This window comes from Sceloporus undulatus, chromosome 2 (genome assembly GCF_019175285.1).
Source record: "Sceloporus undulatus isolate JIND9_A2432 ecotype Alabama chromosome 2, SceUnd_v1.1, whole genome shotgun sequence".
Taxonomy (NCBI): domain Eukaryota; kingdom Metazoa; phylum Chordata; class Lepidosauria; order Squamata; family Phrynosomatidae; genus Sceloporus; species Sceloporus undulatus.
Window position 1 is genome coordinate 16,122,643 of NC_056523.1, and position 10,226 is coordinate 16,132,868.

A 10,226-nucleotide genomic window follows, 5' to 3' on the forward strand; every position below is an offset into this window, starting at 1 on the left:
GCAATAACTATTGCAAGTAGGAAGCTCACCCTCAGCACTTCCTATTCCCCCAGCATGAACCAGAAAACTTTCTTATTAAAATTTATGAAATTGGCAAAATCATTATAGGTGGTGATGCAAACGAAGTTCTGGATTGTAATCTCGATAGATCTTGCCACCCCTCTAGAGGGGGAGAAACTTCATTGTCAAATACCATTGCCAAGGCTTACTCTTCTTGATCCTTGGAGAGTCACACACCCACACAACAGATCATACATCTTTTTCTCCAACACACATAAGACATAATCTAGAACTGGCTATTCTTTCATTTCCAAATCACTTCTCCCAGAGATCACTGATGTCCATATCTATCCCATCACACACTCCAATCATGCATCCTTACTCATGAAGTGGAGACTTGGCCCTGACACCCCAAAAACTTGAATCTGGAGAATTAACCCCTCCCTCCTATCAGAGTCTCAATTTCAAAGCTGAATTAAAGCTGCAGTTACAGTGTGCCTGCTCCATACGTGTGCGCACTATATGCGGCTTCCGGTTTTTGTGGAAGTTGTGCTGCAAATCAATGAATGGCACATGTGCACAGCACCACTGAATGGGGCTCAAGCTTACGTAGAATTTGCCAGAATGGATCCCCTGCATAAGGAAAGGCTCCACTGTACAATCTTTTACAAGGAATACAAAACAGCTGACACCCCAGAAGCCCTCCTATGGGATACTTTAAAAGAAATATTCCAAGGACTGTTTATTTAGGAAGGGGCCAGGAAAAAGAAATCAAGAGATCCAAGTAGACATATACTGAAGTCAGAGATCCAACAACTACAGTAAGCACATATAAATACTAAAAACCCAAATACTGTATATACACCACCTTATTAAAAACTCCCTTTTACTAGCCAGAGCTGTCAGAAGGAAAACTAACAAAAAACTAATTGTGTCATTGTCCTCCAGCAATGGCAAACTAATCAAATCTTCCAAGGAGATTCTCAAAGAATTTCATAAATTTTATAAACTCCTGTACACATCAGAAATCTCAGGTGAGCCAGCTACAAAAGATTTTATACAAAGATGCAACTGAAAAAATTCTCGATATCTCATTGCTCCCTCCTAAACAAACCAATAGAATTGGAAGAGATTTTTAAAAGCCATAAACAAATTGAAACCATTAAAATCTCCAGATACAGATGGCTCTTCTGATGAATTTTACAAACGTATAATAGATTACGTCTCTCCTACTTTATATACCCTTTTTAATGAAGTCATGGATGGCAGTCACACACTCCTAACAGCTGGCACAGATCACAAATTATTTGAATCCCCAACACGTAAAATGAGAACCACTTGGTCACGGCATTGAGGCCAATAGCACTACTGAACCAGGATGGTTAATTATTCTCATCCATTATGGCAACCAGGTTAAATAAATTCATCCTGAATTATAGTAACTCGAATCTGATGGGTTTTATGCCAGGCAGGAAAATGATAAACTCAGAGCCTGTACAGACCGGCATTATACGCCGGCATGGGGGCATGGTGTACGCACACTAGCCATCCCCACACCGCCTCATGCGGGTGTCATGCCATGTGCTGAACCGCAGCATCATGGCACTCCATTGTCACACGTTTAAATGCACTGTTCCAAAGGAATGCCAAAAAGCCACCGCTGCCATGGCTAGAGCACCTTTTCCACGGTGCAAAAAGGAGCCACTTTTTCTGGCTTCTTTTTACGTCACAGAAAGGCCAGATCCGGGCTGCACAGTAAGGTTGACACAGTCTCGATCTGATGAGGAAAGGGGCAGCACAGAGCCACCCCTTAGGGTGAACTCCTCAATATGCAGAGTTCTCAATCTAATACACTACTCCTCATGTACAAGCACACCCCTAGCCTTCCTTTCGTTAGATGACTTAAAAGCATTTGACAAGGTCAAATGGCATTTCTTGTTCGGAGTGTTAAAAGAAATGGAATTTGGCAACTGCTTCACATCTATTATAGAGCGCTTATACAAAAACTCAGAAAGGACAGTCCTAGTAAATAGAGTGGAATCTGAGATGTTCAATTTATACAGAAGCACTAAACAAGGCTGCCCTGTCACCCATATTATTTGCACTCTATATTGAACGTCTAGCTGAACTCATTAGGTCAAACCAAAACATAAAAGGTTAACAAGTCAATAAGTCCCACTAGGGACTTATTGTATGCATATGATGTCTTACTGGTGGTGCAACAACCTGAATCCTCCTTCTCCGAAATAAAAAACACATTAGACATCTTTGGGAAGCATTCTGGCCTTAAGATTAATTACCAAAAATCCAAATTGATGTATATGAATGCCCCGTCTCCAGTCCAGGTTGGAAGGGAGGTGGCATTTACAGACCTGCTGATTTATTTACACAAGGGAAATAAAAAGCATAGAGACTCTGGCTGATAGCCTGAGACATGTCGACTACAACTAGATGCATATATCACAGGTCTTATCCTTTGCAAAGAATGTGATGTTGCAGGGGAATTACCTTCATCCTATGACCTTTTATTAAACATCATGCATGGACAAGGGGAGGAACTGCAAGGGAGGAGCAGCCATTATATACAAAAAAATGTGCAATCTGTTTATGGCAAAAATCAATCGGCCAGGATAATGTCGCAATAGGACCTAAATGTAGATACTTCTAAAGCCACATGGGAATGCATATGAACCTCCCCCTATATAACTCAAGATCAACATTAACAAAAGAGGAGACCCTAAAATTAATATACAAATGGTATCTAACACCCGTGAAACCGTCCCGGATGATGAAAAACATATCTCCAAAATGTTGGAGAGGCTGTGACACCTTTGGGTCCTTTGAACACGTGTGGTTGGACTGTCCCAGGGTTAAAGATTTTTGGAATGCAATACTGATGCAAATCTCTCTTATTGTGAAACAGACTGTAACCTTCTGTCCTGACCTTCTCTTCTTGTCAGTTTATTGTAAAGAGGATACTCATCTAAAACATTGTAGGCTTATCACATTTCTCATCTCAGCAGCCAAAATATAATTGCAAGAATCTGGATAACAGGGAATGTACTAATAAGCGACTGGTGGGAAAGAGTTTGGGACACTTGGGTGCGTTACAGACCGCCGGATTGCGGCGGTCTGCTGCTGTCGCCGCTTGCACCATCCAGGAGCCACAGCACGGAAGATCTCCGGGCCAGGAAGCGGGTTCTGCGACGGCTAGAGCACCGCTGGCGGAAACACCTACGCTTAGCCGACAAGGCTCTCCTAGACCGCCTTTTGGAGGACTATGGAGAGGCGATACGAGCAGCCAAGAACTTGTTCTATGGCGCTCGTATCGCGTCCGCGGAGTCTCGTCCAGCAGAGTTGTTCAGGGTAGTCAGGGAGCTAACTCAGCTCCCTCCTGCCCCGAACCAGATCCTTGAACCTTCTAAGGCCTGCTGTGACTATTTTAACAACTTCTTCGCGGATAAAACCTCTCGGATAAGCGAGGGTCTTAACGGCAGCATTAGTGCAGAACCTAGGATAGAGGTGTCCAGAGCCTCTGTGGACTTTGTTAAATTGGATCAGTTTGAGTTGGTGAGTACCGATGATGTGGACAAGATCCTTGGAAGTGTTCGGAAGACAACCTGTCCTCTCGATCCCTGTCCCTCATGGCTAGCGGCTCGGGGGGGCCGGCTGTAACCTCGTTGTTACACCGGATTATAAATACATCTTTGAGGGATGGGCAATTTCCATCCAGCTTAAAATTGGCCATTGTAAAACCGCTGTTAAAAAAGCCCTCCCTCGACCCCCTGATGCATAATAATTATCGGCCAGTATCGCTATTGCCATTTTTGGGGAAGGTGATCGAGAGGGCGGTTGCAATCCAACTTCAATCGATCTTGGATGAAACGGATTATCTGGACCCCTTTCAAACTGGCTTTCGGGCAGGTTACGGGGTTTAGACGGCCATGGTCGCCTTGGTCGATGATCTCTGTCTGGGCATCGACAGGGGAAGCGTGTCCCTGTTGGTGCTCTTGGACATCTCAGCGGCTTTCGATACCATAGACCATGGTATCCTTCTGGAGCGCCTGGCAGAGGTGGGAATCAGGGGCACTGCGCTTCAGTGGTTCCAGTCCTACCTCTCTGGGAGGTTCCAGATGGTGCAGCTGGGAGACGAATGCTCCAATAAGAGGGCCCTTACAACTGGGGTCCCTCAAGGAGCCATTCTGTCTCCCATGCTTTTTTCAACATTTACATGAAACCACTGGGAGAGATCATCCGGAGACATGGGGCGCGGGGTTATCAGTACGCTGATGATACCCAAATAGTTTTCTCTATGTCTCCGACTGATGCAGTGACCAGGGATGGCGTCTCTCCTCTCGTGGCCTGTCTGGAGTCGGTAATGGGCTGGATGAGGAAAAACCGACTCAGTCTGAATCCAGAGAAAACGGAGGTGCTCGTGATAGGTTCTCCTGGCCCAGGGAAGGTGGTGGTTCCACCTGTCCTGAACGGGATCACGCTTCCTGTGAAGGACACTGTACGCAGTCTGGGGATGCTCCTTGACTCGTCACTCCACCTTACATCTCAGGTGGACGCGACAGTCAGGAGCACCTGTTATCAGCTTTGGCTGATTCGCCAGCTGCGTCCCTACCTTGACCAGCAAGACCTTGAAACGGTAGTACACGCCCTGGAAACCTCTAGATTGGATTTCTGCAATGCGCTCTACATGGGGCAACCCTTATACCAAACCCGGAAGCTACAATTGGTGCAGAATATGGCAGCCAGGCTGGTTACTGGTATACCCAGAGCCAGCCATATAACACCTGTGCTTAAAAGTCTGCACTGGTTGCCTATACGCTTCCGGGCGCAATACAAGGTGTTGGTCATTACCTATAAAGCCCTAAATGGCTTGGGCCCAGGATACCTTAAGGACCGCCTCTCTCCATACAATCCACCCCGCACACTCAGAACATCTGGGCAGCAGCTATTGAGGGTCCCGGGGGCAAGGTTAGCCTCCACCTCAAGGAGGACCTTCTCCATCTCGGCCCCAACCCTCTGGAACACGCTGCCCACAGAGCTCCGCTCGGCCACCTCCCTGGCCCAGTTTAAGAAGGAGCTTAAAACCTTCTTATTTTTATCTGCATTCCTGGACGCTGGCCCTGGTTAGCTTCCCCCTCTGGCAGCAGTGGTCGGCTGCCCAGAAATTGTTTTTAATGTAATTTTAATGTTTATTGCTGTTATTAGTTACTGTGTTTTATTGTATTGTATTGGTATCATGTTGTGCACCGCCCTGATCATGGGAAGGGCGGTATAAAAATAAAATTTTTATTATTATTATTATTATTATTTACAGCCTTTAAACGGCGCGGCTCCCGGACGTTGCCGAGAAGGAGCACGGAAATCGCGCTCCTTCTGAGGCCCCGGAAGAGGTGCCGCAAAGCGCAAGGAGCGCATTTGAGGCGTCATTTCCGGGGCGACATGTGTGGACGCTATGTGTCCAACACGTAAAGATGGTGGCGCCCATGTGTATAGGGCGCCGCCATCTTTACGCCCTCGTCATGTGCTGGGGTGAGGCCGGTATGGACGCTGGGTCCTCGGCCAACCCCTAGCACGTGACGGGGGCGTATTATAGGGCCGTCTATAACGCGCCTTGGTTATTGGAAAAGATTTCTTATACTATTTGACTCTGGAATGGACAAAAGAAACCAGGCATTTTTTTAGATGATTGGTCAGTGTTTATTGATAATATCAACGCCAACTCATTTGCTATCATTCCTCCTACTCATCAAACTATTCTTTGGAAAGATACTTTGATCTCAGCTTCATCAACTAGCACATCTCAGTGATGTCTTTAAGACTTTGTTACTGCTATTACCCCACAAAAGATAGCTATTATTCAAGTTTACATATACTGTAGTCTTCCAGCCCTTCTTGCTGAGAGGCAGGAGATGTTCTCATTGAAGCTGAGAGTGTCACTGAGCACAAAACCCGTTCTTTCACATTAGGACTTCTTTGCCAATGCCCTGTTTCTGACTGGGGTCAACATGGTATATTTAGGAAATTCATAAGCAGGACCTGAAGGCTACAGCCCTCATAGGGACTAGAATTTATTGGCACAATGCCTCTGAACCTGAAGGATGCAGGACTTGGGAATGTGTAGCCCTGTAGATGTTGTTGGATGGCAACAACTGCAGCCCCCATTCCCTCTGGCTGTATTGGCCAAAGCAGTCACAGTCCAACCATATCTGAAGAACCCCATCTTTTCTGCACTTCTCTTATTGTAAAGACTGCAGATCATAAATCATATTAGTTTATAGTAATACTGGAGGTGCTCTTGTTCTTTTCAGATGCTGACCACTGCAACCAATGTCCAGATGACAATTATTCAAATAAAGATCACATGGAATGTATTGCCAAGGTTTTCAGCTACCTCTCCTATAAAGAACCTTTGGGGATCACCGTAGCTTTCTTTGCCATATTCTTATCCTTAAGCACAGGGTTTGTCTTAGGAATCTTCCTTAAATACCAAGAAACTGCCATGGTCAAAGCCAACAACCGTGACCTCACCTACATGCTCCTTGTATCCCTACTCCTTTCTTTCTTATCCTCCTTTCTATTCATTGGTCAGCCACAGATGGTGACCTGCCTTCTCCAACAAACTGCTTTCAGCACCATCTTCTCAGTCGCTGTCTCTTCCTTGTTGGCAAAAACCATCATGGTAGTGGTGGCCTTTATGGCCACAAAACCAGGAAGCAAGATGAGGAAATGGCTGGGGAAGACCTTGGCCAACTCCATTGTCATTTCTTGTTCTGGGGTTCAGGTGACCATTTGTACGATCTGGCTGGGAATCTCTCCCCCTTTCCCAGATGCTGATACGCACTCCCAATATGGGCAGATCACACTTCAGTGTAATGAAGGCTCCATGGTCATGTTTTACACTGCCCTTGGCTACATGGGTTTTCTGGCCACCATCTGTTTCACTATGGCTTTTTTTGCCAGGAAGCTGCCAGGGGCCTTCAATGAAGCCAAGCTGATCACCTTCAGCATGATGGTGTTTTGCAGTGTTTGGGTGTTCTTTGTGCCCACTTACCTGAGCACCAAAGGGAAATACATGGTAGCTGTGCAGGTCTTCTCCATCTTGTCCTCCAGTCTGGGGTTGCTGGGCTGCATTTTCATCCCCAAATGCTATATTATTATAGTCAGGCCTGACTTGAATACAAAGAACTTTCTGGTTCTGAAAACTCAAGATGGTACCTGATTCTACATATTGTATTATTATTAGTATTATTATTATTGCTCTCCTTTGTCTCATATGGCTGCAATGAATGTGACAAATTTGTAATGAATTATCTAAATTGAAATTAAAGCATATGTATCTTCTTTTCTTATGAATTATGAAATAAATTAGTGGTGATGAGGGGGGAATGAATGTTTGTACCATAGAAGAATCACAGGCAATAGAAATGTTGATTTCAAATTTATTCTAGTAGTTTATACTAGTAATGCAATGAGAAAGACAAATAACCAAAACGTATAAATCAGTAAGGCCAAAACAAGGCAATCCAGGTTGTATTTTTAAATACTACATTATTGTACTCAGGCCTCTCCTGAGTGGAAAGGAACATTTAATGATGAAACATAAATATTTGATTTTGATGGATCATGGCCTCATTGGATAATACATAGTAGCATAACACAGACTGTGGTAATTGCTTATCTATTTATGAAGCTAATCAAAAGATATCCCTTGCTATAATGGCAGCACTTTTTAAAATGACTGGAAGAAGCTTCATTTTCCTTTGAAGAGGATGCACCCTTAGCAACATCATGAATACTTTTACGTCAGTCAGCGAGCCATGCTGAGGCTCAGCCAAAATGTATTGTTACAATGTTCACCATGATAACCATGAAAAGTAATTTTACCCAACAATAACCAGATACTTTTATTCACAGAACTCTAAGAAGAAACACAATCATTTTCAATTATCCACACTTATCATTCCAAAATCTGTCTGAACACTCATGCGCAATGACTGACGTTCTCTTCCCACGAACACTGTCTTCCTTTGATATATGAATTTCTTCAAGAACATTGTCAACAGCATTCTGGAAAGCAAAAGACAATTCTGGAAATGTGGTGGCACAATGTGAACAACTCTGGAGTTCAGTGCAGCTAGAAAGGAAGCTTTGGGCCATATGCACCATAGCAATAAATGCCACATGCTTCCTCTCAGCCACTCAGTATCATTGATTGTACTTTGGCAATATCTGTGCTTCTGTAATGGGAAAATAAAAGATGACATTGCAGTTTTCACTGTCTTGTGTGTTTTTATGATGTTGACTGAGATGCCCAGTTCTCAATTCTTTTTTTAACTACCTGTTGAGTGAATAGCCTGGATCATTGTTTTGACACAAGGCCACACTATTCAAGTGTATTATCATACTCTAAGGGGAAATGGATTGCTAGATTCACCTGTGAGGAGTGTCCATCAGGGCTAAAAAGATTCCCTCCTGGAATCTCCTACTAGACACTATTATAGAAAAGTGACCATTACATACTGTTGGGCGAGTCATCCCTACTCTTTTCTCCAATCAGAAAAAGTCCACTTCTCTGTAGCTCTAGGAGAGGAAACTTCACTCTTTTCTCTGATCATAATTGCTGAAGGTAGCTATGGTACAGTTTTGTTCTGATCCTAGCTGAATGTCTTTTAAATAAACTTTGCATGCTTTCAACTTGTGAACATCTGTGTTTTCCAGTATGCTAGAAAGCTGATATAATTTATAATGGAGCAACTTTGGGGAGAATAGAAGGAATCCCTCCATGAGTGTATTCTGTTGTTTAAGATCGTATACAAAAAACCAAACATATACACTCTATCACCACCACAAAAGACCTTGCACCAGAAGGCCAGTCAGTCTCTCTTTATCTGAATGGCTCCACAGGATTCCAGTGGTGTTTCTGTGTGTATAACAAACTCCAAGAGAACATGGTCACTTCCATCTAATGATCCCACCACTTGCATCCCATTAACCAAGTCATCCTTGTTGGTTAGGATCAGTACATATACACACACACCCATGACACCACTGTGCTCCGTCTCTCTTCTCACAGCACATAAGCTCCATTCTGGGTGGAAGGTGGCTATGGACGGCCACTGAAGGTGACCTCCCATCCTAAACTGCAACCAGGCCACATAATGAATCACACAGATAAAAGGTGCTATTTCTGGGCAGTAAAGAAAAGTGGAATTATGCTTTTTATGCCCTCTTCAGCAATGGTGGCCTCAGCAATGACAATGGCAGCAGCTTCATCCCAGATGAAGCCAGTGAGTTATTCAGTATCCTCACAGAACTAAGGGTGACAGCTTTCGGACATTCCCTTGCCCTGCTTTAACCTAGCACATCTCCTTCTATTCCTCAGAGCTCTACGCCCTGATTGCCCACTTCCTCCAGTCTGGTGGAACTGGTAAGAAAACTCAGGCCCGATCTAAATGGGCCTTTTAGTACGTACTCCGTACGTACTAGGGTTGCCTGGGGGCATCTCTTTTAGACGCCTGGGGGCATCTCATGGCGACACCATCTCCAAACGGAGCAGCACAGATGTGACATCCTGGTGCCACGGAAGGGCACCTGTGGCACCCTTTCCACTGCGCCGGAAGGAGATCCATTTTGGAGCTCCTTCTTGAGTTTGTGGTGCTTGCGCAGCCTCTAAACAGCCACACCAGCAACACAAAGGAGAAAGGGGCTGAGCGGCCCCTTTCTCCCTTTCCCCGCCACTGTCGGGGTATCCTTGGGGCATGGAAAAGCAGCGGATCAGAGCCTCAGGGCTGGCGCTGTGGCAGCTGAGGCCCTGATCCATCGGGGAAAGGGGCGGGTGCAGGCCGCCTTAGACATTTTTTTAAAACTCTGCCTGAAGAGAGACTGTGCAAAGAGGATAGCATGTCCTGGAAAAGGATGACATAAGGTAACCCTATCAAAAAGAGGGAAAGAACAGGGAGAAAAGGTTTGGTATGCATCTTTAATAACATGATGGATTGTTACCCATTGGGAGAAAGAACAGAGATTGCTTTTGCCTTTACCTATGATTTCTGAAATGAGCAGCAGTGGCTGCTGTGGCAATTTATAACACAAAGGTATGCTATGCAGCAGCTACAAAATGGGTACTATGCCCAATTGTACCCCAGTAAGACCCTCCCAATTGTCACAAGACAAAAGACAAAAGGTGCTGTTTTGGGGCAGTAAAGAAAAGT

General features: G+C 44.7%; 1 protein-coding gene across 1 annotated transcript; it reads left to right on the forward strand.

The window, feature by feature from the left end:
* Nucleotides 1–6,376: 6,376 nt before the first annotated feature.
* Nucleotides 6,377–9,480, forward strand: LOC121923901 (vomeronasal type-2 receptor 26-like). Its single transcript, XM_042454830.1, has 2 exons — nucleotides 6,377–7,019; nucleotides 9,398–9,480. The coding sequence occupies exons 1-2, from the start codon at nucleotides 6,377–6,379 to the stop codon at nucleotides 9,478–9,480; spliced, it is 726 nt and encodes a 241-aa protein (XP_042310764.1).
* The last annotated feature ends 746 nt before the right edge of the window (nucleotides 9,481–10,226 follow it).